This window comes from Rhopalosiphum maidis, chromosome 1 (assembly GCF_003676215.2).
Source record: "Rhopalosiphum maidis isolate BTI-1 chromosome 1, ASM367621v3, whole genome shotgun sequence".
Lineage (NCBI taxonomy): Eukaryota > Metazoa > Arthropoda > Insecta > Hemiptera > Aphididae > Rhopalosiphum > Rhopalosiphum maidis.
Window position 1 is genome coordinate 36,965,940 of NC_040877.1, and position 13,035 is coordinate 36,978,974.

Sequence of the window (13,035 nt, forward strand, 5' to 3'; positions counted from 1 at the left end):
CTTACTGCTAAATCATGATTTTGCTGGTTTTGGAAATTGTCTGGAAAATAATTACGTTCCCATATCCGATAATATATTTGTTAGTAGAGGATATTTTAAATCTACAATTTATTTAGAGGCTTGTTTGAGTATTATTATAAAGTTAGGGACTTTTAGTCAAAAATGTAGAATCTATGTTTTCTCACTATATACTTTTAACTAAACAATAAAATATGATTAATTATATTTTTAACTGTTATATAAAATATATTTTCTTTAATAATGACCAATCTTAATTATTTTCTATCAAAAATAATGTATGTAACGAACGTCAACTATTCGTTTTAGCGTAATTAAGTATATTGACTACTTTTTATATCAAGGAATATAGTATACATACATATTTGTATACATTATAATATGATAATTAATTAATAAATTTACAAGATCACTTTTAATTGGGAATAGCCAAATTTTGGGAACAGTCTTGTAGCATATTTATGTTAAATTGCAAAGTTAATTTTTTGACTAATTGAACAAATTAATTTCTTGATGGCTTATTATTGAATATATATTTGGGTGCTTAGTCTTTTTCGGGTCCTTCCGTTGAAAAATTTCTAAATATATCAGTGACTCTCATAGATTTATCTTGCTTTTATTATTATGATTTTAGATCAGGATTATTAGCGTCTTATAGACTATACATCTTTTTAATTTATTTTAGCAATTGGTCGAATAAGTACAGATTTGAAATCAGAGTATTAAATTGTTTTCTGCGTTAGTAGCTATACCAAGTGAGATAAGTCAAACTTGGTACAACTTTTCATAAATATCCATTGGCCAAGCCTTAATGTTTTTTGAGTTTTATATTCAACAATAAGTCATAGGATTAATCATTTTAAATAATTGCTTTTTTTCATAAGATAGTAACAAAGTATCTAGTAAAGTTTATGAGTTAATAACCAAGGTTATATAAGGTCATAGTTAAACTTGTATTTTTATGTTTTATTTTGGTCTTCTATTTTCTTCAAAAAATATTACGGAAATAAGTTATTTTTAGTTTATAATATCATAATCCATTGTGCATAACGTAGTTTTATAATATTTGAATAAAACCAAACTTTAATTAAAAAATGAATAGAAAAATATCATCATTGATTTTTTGCGAGATTTAATTAGAGATAATATAATATAGCATATTAAATGTATAATATTATTCAAGAATTTAGTAATTTAGTACAATGACTCAGATGACGATTTTTAGTAAAAATATTAACATTATAAATACAAATATTTAATTTATTTTAAATTGGGTACTCAAATTGTGTATTATGAACATTAATATGTATTCTGATACTCAGCTTATAATAAAAAGTACGATAAATAGAGTTTTCCACTGAAATTAAAACGTTTAAAAACGTATAAAGGATCATATATAATTGTCAGAACTTATTATATATAATATATATATATATATATAGTGTGTAAATACATTATTTTTTATTTTTGTCAATACTTAAAGCATGCTTATTAAAATGTACGTAAAAATATATTTTAATTTATTCTAAATAAGTAGAACGTTAGAGCGATTGAATTTCAGAACTTTAATAAACAACGCAAATAAATGTTCCGAGAGTCCCACGTGCAAAATGATAAAAAACTATTTTTTTCATAAAAAATCATTTTTCACTGGAGGCTTATGGACATTTTTAAACATTTTATAGAACAATAGAAAATGTATTTATTTTTAAACACTATAACCCCATTTAAAAAAATAGCAATTGTCGGTATATTATAATGATATTTTTAAAATTGTACACGAGTTATACAATATAAATTATTTTTAAGTAAGACATAAATTTTTATATCCAGGTGAAGACTTTGATGGCTATACCTACTAAAAAATAAAAATAAAAATAACAATAAATAAATTCATGTATATATAAAAAAAAAAAAATGTTTAATATTAAAATATAACGGTAAATATAAATGATTAGTTATTTATCAGTTACCTGACACGTGCACTGCGTTCTGCAATCTAGTCTGAACGTTTCTCCGTTGTCGTACGTCTTGTTGTATACCGTACACGGTAAGCCTTTTACTACTGAAAAAAAATGTAAATTATAATAAACAATATACAATTAACATTATTTTTAAAAATACATTATTATAAAGTTTATTTTTCTTTTAAAATGTAGTCATTAGATGATTATTTATGTATAATTATGGATTTTATTATTGTTTGTGATACTTGGTACTATGATATATGCTTTTATGATACTATATCAATTTACTTGTTAGTTGTTATTTGTAAATAATTTATAAATTGTACTTGATAGTAGCTAGACAATAAAATTCTACGAATAATTAAAATTTTTTTCAAATAAAGTGGTTACTACATCTTAATAATTTTTAATATTCATTTAGAGTAATATTGAGCGGTAAACACGCCAAAAATGTCGCATGTAGAATAAAATAATAATACACAGAAGAAAAAAAATGTTAAAGAGTAAAAAAGTTAGAAGTTTAAATCCAATGAGTAAAATAATGTTATGACAAACCTTTATATACTTTTTTAATTTATTTAAAACTTTTTACACGATTTTAATATTAAATAAAATATTTACTACGTTTTGAAAAAAATATGGAATAAACAGTGATTGGCAAATTTGATTAATTCTTTATTATACAATTAATAGGAATTATCTATTCATAGCCAAATTTTCAATTTTTATTTATAACTGTTAATGCTTATTCTGTATCAAAATTCTTGGAAATTTAATACAAGATCCCACATAAGTTGTTCCTATATAAATATTTATATAAATATTAAAAATATATAGGCACAATTTTTATTATATGCATATGACTAAGCATTTTGTAATTATAAATTTATAAAAAAATTTTCGTTTTACTTTAATTTTTAAAAATTCCTCATAGATAGTTCATACTGAAACCATAAAGTTTAAAAATTAATAAATGCAATTATTTTTTTAGACATTTTAAATTAAAATTTGGACGAAATTATTTATTTAAAAGAAATATGTTATTACATTTAGAGTTGTATAATACGTTCATATAATATGGTATAAATACAATGTATTATTGCTAATATATTACTAATTTAAGTTGATTAGCAAATATAATATATTTTCTTGTATTAGAACACTTACAGAAAAAATAAACTGCTACGCTCGCTACAGGTGTTTTATGTGTCACATAATAAAAATAATTCTAGAAAAAAAGAAAAATATTTCTCCATCAGGTGATTAAGAGAAATGGGGTAACCGAAATGGAAAATTAATTGAATCTAGTATAGTATGACAGTAATGTTCATAGGCTGTGGGTTTTATCAGTCAAACTAAAAGTTAATTTCGTCTCTCGGGATCATGAATAATTAAAATCAAAAAAATCTGCAGTCGGGTAATAATAATAATAAGACTCAAGGTAATAATAATAATAAAAAAATAATCTTAATAAACTTTTATTATTTTTTAAGTACCTTTTTCTCAGACCAAGAAAATAAACGTGATTTGATAGCAACACTTAGAGTTTAAAAACGACACTCAATTTACGTACAATTAAAATCTATTACCTACATTTTCAATTGTAACGAATTTCAAAGTAGATACAATTTTTTTGTACCACGGTATTATAATATTTCATACTGTTTTATTAAGACTTTTTCGTTATTTTTTTAGTGGGATATATTGTGAGAGTTCTTACTAAGGCATACGTGCATTTAATATTAATTACTACTAGGTAATTATTAAATACAAACTATGCGACATATATTGTTAAATCTATAATCAACCTAATACGTATTTTGTTTTTAAAGATGAAATATTTGGATTTATTTACAGAGTAAGTTGAAATATACACTATAAATAAAATATGACTGTGACTAAAAGTAAGATGTTAAAAATGTACATCTGTTAATAAAATAGTTACACTCATGTTCACGAGTACAATATTATAATTCAATAATATTAAAACATTTAAATAGTAATAGTTAATAGCTAAAGTGAAAACGAACATAAGAAACTCATACCAAAAATATGCTTTAAAAATTAAATAAAACATGATGCATTTTTGAAACAGTTTAAGTGCAACAACATTTTAGGAGAAATAGTTAAATAGAAAATAATTACGGTCTTATAGTTATGAATGTGTGTATATTATATTTACATGTGCAAGGAAAAAAATATGAAAGAAACGTTACCGAGTAGTGTATTGTTAGAAAATCTAAGAGGATGGAATGAGAAAATAATGTGAAATAATAACAAAGGTTTGAAAGAATATAAAATCTGGAGAGTACTTCGAAGGAATGTTGCAACGGATAAAGACTAAAAAATAATTATGTGCAGAGGCTGGAAACCTCTAGGTTAATAAAACCTTAAAAAGACACTCGAATAACATTTTATTTAACTGATGCTTGGAAAAACTTTATTATAGAAAGTCCAGAAAGTTTTCACTAACAAAAAAAAAAAAAAACAAATGTAGGTACATGGATGAGCATTTCCTATTGTTTTTGCAACTTTGTGTTCTTACGGATTCTCATTTCCCACGAAGTTGTCATATTGTATTGTTATTTTTAAATGAAAAAAAATAAAAACAAAACACGTCATTAAAAATTGGTATGCGTTGAACCAAATTTAGTTAAAGCTACAGACATTTTTAGTGTTCTATCGTTATCGCTTTTGAGAATATTATGTTCATTCAGTCGGTACAGTTGACTATATATTGTCGTTAGAAAATTAATATTTGTATAATCTTGGGATATATTAAAATATATTTTTTTTAATTAACTTACAGGCCGAGTAAATACCTACTGTTTAGTATTGATAACTAATATGCGCAATTGCCAATTACATATAGTCGTTATATTCGTTTACTTCGTTGAAATATTCTACACAGACATAACATGTACATTGTACGCATACTTCATTATATTATTATTTATTACTCTTTTAAATATTTGTCAGCGTCATTTAAATCATAGCTGATAACAGTAAAATCATAGATTAGTATGGAGTAAAGATATTTCAGAAAACTCGAGGAAATAAAAAACCGGAAGTATCCTTTATGAATTATATTATACGAAATATATTATGTAATTTAAATTTAAAACGATTATCTCGTTTTTAGTTTCTCAGATACGTCACATATTATATTGGAGTGTGACGGGAAAAAGCGCGGGTCAACTATAGTCCGTGGTACAGAACGAGAATATGAATACGGGGAGCGAGACCGCGCAAAAAAATACGTTTGAATTTTTTACGGAGAATATAATAATTAGAACGGAGGCTATCCAAAACGAGAAATCATCGCGGTTATCTCATATACAAATATTCCGAAATTAGAAGCCACTAAGTTATATCGACCAATGTGTTTACTATATAATATTATGATCGATATAATGTATGGGCTCATATACGCGATGGTAGATTAGTGTGATGCCGAAGAAGGCTTCTGTGGTGTTTGTGGTGTATGACGTGAATGATAAAAAAAAAAAAAAAAAAAACCGCACGCATTACATAATATGGTTATATATTACCGTTATGTTACACAAACCATAATTTATACTGCAGTAGATATTGTACAGGGTCATTCGAGCCTCGGGTGTAAAAAAATTGCAGAGCGAAGATTGCGTTACAATTTATTATAGTACAGGATCCCCGCATATTTTATAACGCAAATTTCTGGTGGTTCCACATAATGATAATACTTTAATAATAATATAACCATTAACCGCGTAGTCGATAATATTTCATATCGATGAAAAAAAAAAAAAAAATATATCGTGTTGTAGATTCGATATTGTCGTGAATATTAGTGTTATAAAATTTGTATCGACTGATTCACCATCACTGTTCGCACGCAAGGAAATGAATTACGGCCGTCCGTTAATCGCCGCAATATGAATAGCACGTACGTACGCGTATTATGATAATGGTTTCCGGCCCTCCGGGTGAGTACATAATAATAATATTCCGTCAATATCATTGTCGATACAATATCCGTGTTAGTTTTTAAGCACCCGACCATACGTCGATGCCACGGATGTTTTTATTTCTATAATTCAGTCAATTCGAGTACTTAGAATCATATTTATATGAGATGCAATAAAAACAGGATTTGTAAAACTGTGTTCAGTTTTAGTACGGTTATCTTTAACAAAAAAAAAAAAAAAAATAACTTATTGTATGTTTTTAATGTCGGTTACAGTGTTGGTCATAAACTTTGGCCTGGGTCTGTAATCCCTTTCATTAATTTGCTACACGCCCGTAAAAAAATATAGTGGGTAGTTTTAATTTGAAAACGACGTCTATAAAACCAGAATCCTGTACCACATCGGCTAACCAATGAAGTAAAACTAAACGGCCCGTGATCGATTTAATCAGGGTTTATTAATTAATAATAAATAATTATATAGCACTTTATGTACAGTTGAAGTGGTTCTCGGATTATTTGTTATAACGATATTCGCTTAAATCGAAGTCACCGCGCGCGTTACCATACGTAACAATTTCAACCATCTCCACCAGTTTCGAAGTTTGGTGCAGATGTTAAAATGTTAATTTTATTTTTTAGCTTAATACTTTTTTAGGTTTGTAAAAATGAAATTATTATTTTTACCACTATACCTATAATACTACAACAACTATGTTACTCGTAACATATTAACTTTTCGCAGTGCTAGTATAATTATTTATCGTTCGAGTCTAAACTTTAGAAATACTTATTATACATTTATTATTATTGGTTACGTTAAATAAGCGTGGCGACAATCTAATCGTTATTTTATTTTTGTATTATCGTCCATACGAGTTTATCTCATTCATTAAACAATTCTTAAATATCTTTTGTTGAGCTGTCGTGTAATTAATATTTAAATAAAAACCGAAAAATGTGTGCACTGTGATATTCAATGCCCAAGTCCAACGTTTGTCCACCTTCTGGAAATTATGATAAAACGTTCACGATGCTTTTTAGCACTAAGACGACATAATCGGTTATCGATCACGTTTTAAATATTGTATAACAGAAAACGGATGTGTGTATATTCTATAATAATAAATAATAATGGATGTTCATAGTTATGTATTCAAAATTAATTTAATGGAAACTTTTTAAATCATTTTTATAAAGGAAACATTCTTTTTTTTTAAATAATGATATAATATTTGTTAACAAAATATTTAAAATTTGATGAATATATTATCATATATATTTTATAAATCGATAGTGAGGTAAAATTTTATAAATTATAATAGATTTTTGTGGTGGTATGTTTATAGTCTTATATGATTGTAGATTAAATCAAAAATAAATGATAATATTTGATTAAAATAAAATTAAACATATTACAAATGTCAAATTGTATTTAAAAAAATGAATATCAAACACGCGTCATGTGACATATATACGATTTTAATTCATCAAGAATATCTTTTATTTATTTTGATTCACCTAAGACTATTTTGAAACTTAATAGTTAGTATAGATGGAACAGTTATGGTATACTATTTACTTTTTTGATTCCTTTGAGATTTTTTTTATTGTTGTTCTGGAAAATTTAAACTATTATTTTTATCAAAGAAATTCCATCTAGAAATAATAAGAAAAAATTTAAAATAAAATAAAAATGTATTTTTTCTTATTATGAACTACAAAAATAATACTATTTATTAACTCGATATACATATTATGATAGATTTAATTTATTTTAGTCACTGGTTTCATAGTTTGAATCTTGAATGTATATTAATTCAGATTAGTTAGTTTTATCCTCACTTCTATAAATAAGTTTAACAAATTAACTTTTTCGATCTTAATATGTACAATTTAACGTGTTGATCTATACAATAACGTTAATGTTAGTCTTGTATATGCAATTATAACGTATTGTTGTTATGTATATATGTATGCTTAGAGAAGAATAATTCACATGTCCATTCTATATATATTATATTATATTATGATGTATTTTTTAATGTTTTATCATGTTAAAAAAATAGCTAGATAGTGCATTATGTTAGAAAACTTCAAAAAAAAAAAAAAAAAAAAAAAGCGTTAGCTACATTTTGTAAAAGATATTTTGCAGTTGGACGTGACGGTATGTCAAAACCATAATTTTTTACAAGGATGTATGATGTACCATAGTCTTTGTCAGACACGAATGTGGGTTAAATACTTAAATGCAATCATTAAACTTTTTAGAACTCACGTCTCGTGTTTCAGTTTTATACACCTAGGCATTCGTGGCGTCATGACATTTAGACTTAATCGTTTTCAAAGATTTGTCATAAAGCGAACACCGGAACACGTAGATTAATAGAATAGCAATAATAATAATGTTCCGTCGACGATGGTATATATGACCTAAGATAACAGTGCGCATCGAAGGTATTTAAGATAACGCCATACCCGCACGCGCTGTCTTACAAAACATAATAATTATAAAATCTGAGTACAGCAGATTCACTTTGTAATTTGTATCGTTGGCTTAAAATACCACAACGAATTTATCTCCTTTATCAATATCAAAGGCGTATGAAAATTATTTGCAATTAGGCTTTAATACTTAGAGCTAACTACACACGATTAGTCCTACTGAACGAAAATGTTCTGTCATACGTTTTTGAGACGGTTTCTAACACATCACGCGGGTCCACAGTTAGTACGTTATATATATTATATACCTATACCGCCACCGTCCTCTTAATATACCTATTATAATATATCTATATATATATATATATATATATATATATATATATATGAAACGTCACGCGCAGGTGGCTCGCCGGAAACCCAAATGACCTCCACGAGGTACGACGTGAAATTATAATTTAAATAATATATTATTATGTATGTATTAAAATCGGACGAGGATTTATACTGGCGAATAATGAATAGTGGTGAGCGCCAGCGTGTGCCCGTGATATGTGTTGTGTGTGTGTTTTGTGTACGGACGAGAGAAAATAACACAGTGTATATATTATAATATACACGAACGACAGGCGCGTTTGGGTTCTAAATAATGGCAGGCGTGCATAAACGGCGCATTATGATATATACGTGTAGCCTGTGTAGGTATATATAATATGTTATAAGAGTTATCGCTTCATTACCGCACGCCCCCGCGAATTTCGCACCGACGGGACGATATCGACCCCGACACGATATTGTACAATAATAATATATTGTATATTATCTATTTATAATGTGTATATATATATATATATATATATTTGTGTGTGTGTGTGTGCGTATTATATGTAAACGCCATATGATACACTATACAGGGCGCACCTGCCGTGTTTGATATTACGCGTATTACGTATACTATACGGACCGCGAGTTTAGCCGGATTTGAGAGTTAATTTTGCAAAGACGTCCGCACCCGCGCGACCGTTAATCTGAATTTTATATTTAATCGATATAACGTCATCATTGGTAATTAATTTTCCACGGAAATCGTTTTGGACTATATCGTTATACAGACAGTGGAACTGCATAGTGCCTAGACGCAAATCGTGTCCCGGACCAGTGTTAAGACTATTAGAGACGTTTTGTTCAGGCACTGTGGGAAGTGAATTTATTTATTTTGAACCGATAGGTATTATTACGTATATTTTTTGAACTGTAAATTTTAAATCAAGATACCAGCATAATATGTAATAGTATAAAAAAGCTCAAAAAATGGTTTCAAATAAAAAATAAAATCCCTGAATATAGATACAAAAAGTTGTTACCATGATAATATTATTATTTGATAATGGGTGAATTCACTTTAATATTAAAACTAATGAAACTAACGTGAATAATATAGGTGAACGAAAATTTTACATGTTAACGCATTCGCAAGGTGGAATTAACAAATTCCGATGTAGCATCCTCTCCGTAATGGTTATAGGTACAGTACAAAGTACTTATATCTATTAATAACAGCTATGTCGGATTTAATACAAATGCCTACAGCGCCTACTATAATTATAGTGAACAGTTGAGATACCCCGTGCATCGCGAATAACAATATAGGTATTTAGTCCCAAATGGACCTTGTTGATTTCAATATTAGAAAAAAAGATTATTATCTAACATTTATTTTTGACTGGCGCTTTTAAAGTAATTAATATTTTATTGTATCTTTATTAATCAGTACATATTTAATATATATTATTTACTATGAAATGAAATATTTGCAATCTATGTACGTACAATTTTTACAAACTATGATTTAATTATAAATTGGTGATATTTTGACTCAAAGGACCAAAGGGTGTTAGCTCCTTCAAAAGCTCTAAATCCATACGTTTAGATCTGAAATAATTTACAAGTCCTTTGTTTTGTTATTCAGGATGACTGGTTTATTTCGTTAAGAAGCCAGCAATATTTGCATGTCAATTTTAGACTTGTATTGTGTTTAGTTAAGTCAAGTTGAACATAATATAGAAATAATTTGATTAGCTTGTGTTATTACATTAATTATTGGTTATATTTAATTTTAGACTCATAAATTATGTACAGAAATCGGAAAGACAGCACTTCCTGCCTCATATAATTGAAGTTTAAATCAATAATTCAAATATTATATTATTATGTAGAATCAACTGGTTTAATTGAAATTTTCCTATTGTGACATTAACAAACAATAGAAACAGTCATTGTTCGTTATTGAAACAATGAGAACTTTATACAATATCATACAGTGTATTTGTCACGAATGTCGAATTTTAACGACAAATCGTTAGGTCATGTAATTTTAATATTTTATATAATGTAAAGTTCATATAATAAACCGGCAATTAATTTACAGAAGACACTCATTATTTTAGAAACTAAACATTTATGTAAATGTATTATTATATAAATGTTAAAGCATCTAAAACTAAAATTTTTCTAAAAATAATGTTTTTATTGACAATACACATTTTTTAATTCTTTATTCGATTAAGCGTTTTATTTTTGGAGTACTTATTACTTAGACATATAAAACTTGAGTTTTGGATGATAATTTATGAATTATTGTACTATTGTAGGTATTTAAAGTTTCGATTAGTTGTGTGGTGTGATACTCCGAAAAATGTTGATCCACTCAATTAGGTCAATCAAAATTTTAAATACTTATAACTAATAGACCAATTTGTTCGAAATTTGATTATAATATAGGTTTAAACACTCCGAATTATACTTTAAATATTAAATTACGCACGCGCATAAAAACAAAGAGCAAATGGCATCTGCATCTGCATCACGACTAAGGGCGTATAATAATATTTATTTTCGAACGGACAAACGAACAGAAAACGGTTATATATACAACACATAAAATCAAATGACCCCCATCGTCACGCCACCCACCTTATCCTTAAGTACCCCCTCAACCTTGCGCACCCAGCGTTCGACCTTTGCGGTGGGTGCGCGAGCACGCGGGTGGGCGTATGGCGACCGGAAGGGACGCAAGCACAAAAGTGACCTTTCCGTAAATTTACCACCGCTATCAGCATAAAAACAAGCTAACACGACAGGGCCGAGTGTCGTAAAAGTTGCGGAAGAGTCCGTTCCCGGACGCCCCGCGGACCTTTCGTGTCACGACGACGATAAAAGCGCACGGTCCGAACCGGGTCCGCGCGCATCCGTCCTGCAGACGAGAACGGAACATATAGTCTCGCGGCCTTTGCGGGTACCCGTGCCACAATCGCCGCGTTTGTTTACGTCTTGTCGAAACCGTGTGCGCCGCCCTTAATGCAATTTGACGATCACCGGTACGAATGACGTCGGCGGCGGTGGTGGCGTGGCCGAAAGCGCCGGGAAAACTTTCCGGGACGCATTATACATACGTAAGTTATATTATCTCCTCGCCCGTTGAACTTGACGCGCGCGCGAAAGTTTACCGTCCACTTTATACGGTCTTCTATACCATCGCCGACGGTGAAGTTATGTTCACCGTGCAAATGTAATTAATATTCGTCTTGTTAATGGACGGCAGCGAGGTGCGGCGGCCGATAAAGCGTGAGCAATATTATGCGTCCGTGGCGAAATTCTTGACGGGACGACGGCGGCGAACCGGACGTTTTAGCTCAGAGGGAATACCGACCGTAATGATTACGTTTTCGGATATGTCATTAATCCTGCGCAATAGGTCTATATATATATACTGCGCGAGATAAAGAAATCCGTGTTTGTGTTCGTTCGACACTGCTGCGCAGCGCAATAACGAGTGCCGGTGGAGTTGTTTTTATCATATTACCGGCGTGCGGCCAACGCGGAACGTCGGGTTTTTAAAACCATCGCCGGCGCCGCGTATACCCGCGGAGTAGCACTTTCTTCCCAAAGTTTACAGTTTGGAGATTGTTTCAATGGCGGCTCTTGGTAATTGAAAACTTTTTTAAGAGCTTTTGCAATTGGATTAAAATGTTTTAACACAAATTGATAATGAAACTATTACAATAATAATTTTCGAACAATCGATAAAACGAATTCACTTTGATTCGTAAAGTGTACACTGTTATTGTTATTTTTTTAAATTTTAATTTCAAACCGTATAAAAATACAATAATTGTGTAGTTTATCTCTTTTATTAATTATGCTTATATATAGTTCACAGTTATTATAACTTTCAAGATCATTCGAAACTTACTTATGGATTATGCTGACAATGTTTTTAGAGTATTAAAAATTTTAGCTAAAATATGATTTTAATTTGATTCTAATAAACATATTAATATTTAAATTATATAATTAATGAATTATAACAATAACACCTAGTGTTGAACATATTATCGACCTTCAAAAGTTTAAGGGACTTGTAGTGATTTTTTAATCGCATAAAATAGTAATTTATGGTTTTAATATTAACGTAGTTGTAACACCTAGTATGATTTATTTGCAGTTTAATAAATTTTCTATTAAATCAATAAGTTATACATACATTTTAGTATATTATATACTAACCTGTGTAATAATGTAAATATGTAACCCATGTGGTCTATAAATAATATTATCAGTTTTAAATTGTAATTAAAGCTTACATTAACAGTATAATTA

At 28.7% G+C, this 13,035-nt stretch overlaps 1 protein-coding gene across 4 annotated transcripts in view; it reads right to left on the bottom strand.

The window, feature by feature from the left end:
* LOC113547762 (WNT1-inducible-signaling pathway protein 2) overlaps positions 1–13,035 on the bottom strand; it is a 268,501-nt gene that overhangs the window by 10,498 nt on the left and 244,968 nt on the right. For 3 of the 4 annotated variants that reach the window (XM_026948242.1, XM_026948244.1, XM_026948245.1), the window contains one exon: positions 1,992–2,083. In XM_026948242.1, the coding sequence (XP_026804043.1) occupies positions 1,992–2,083 (92 nt within the window). The remainder of the gene's footprint in view (positions 1–1,991; positions 2,084–13,035) is intronic. The other variant, XM_026948243.1, reaches the window with a different exon arrangement.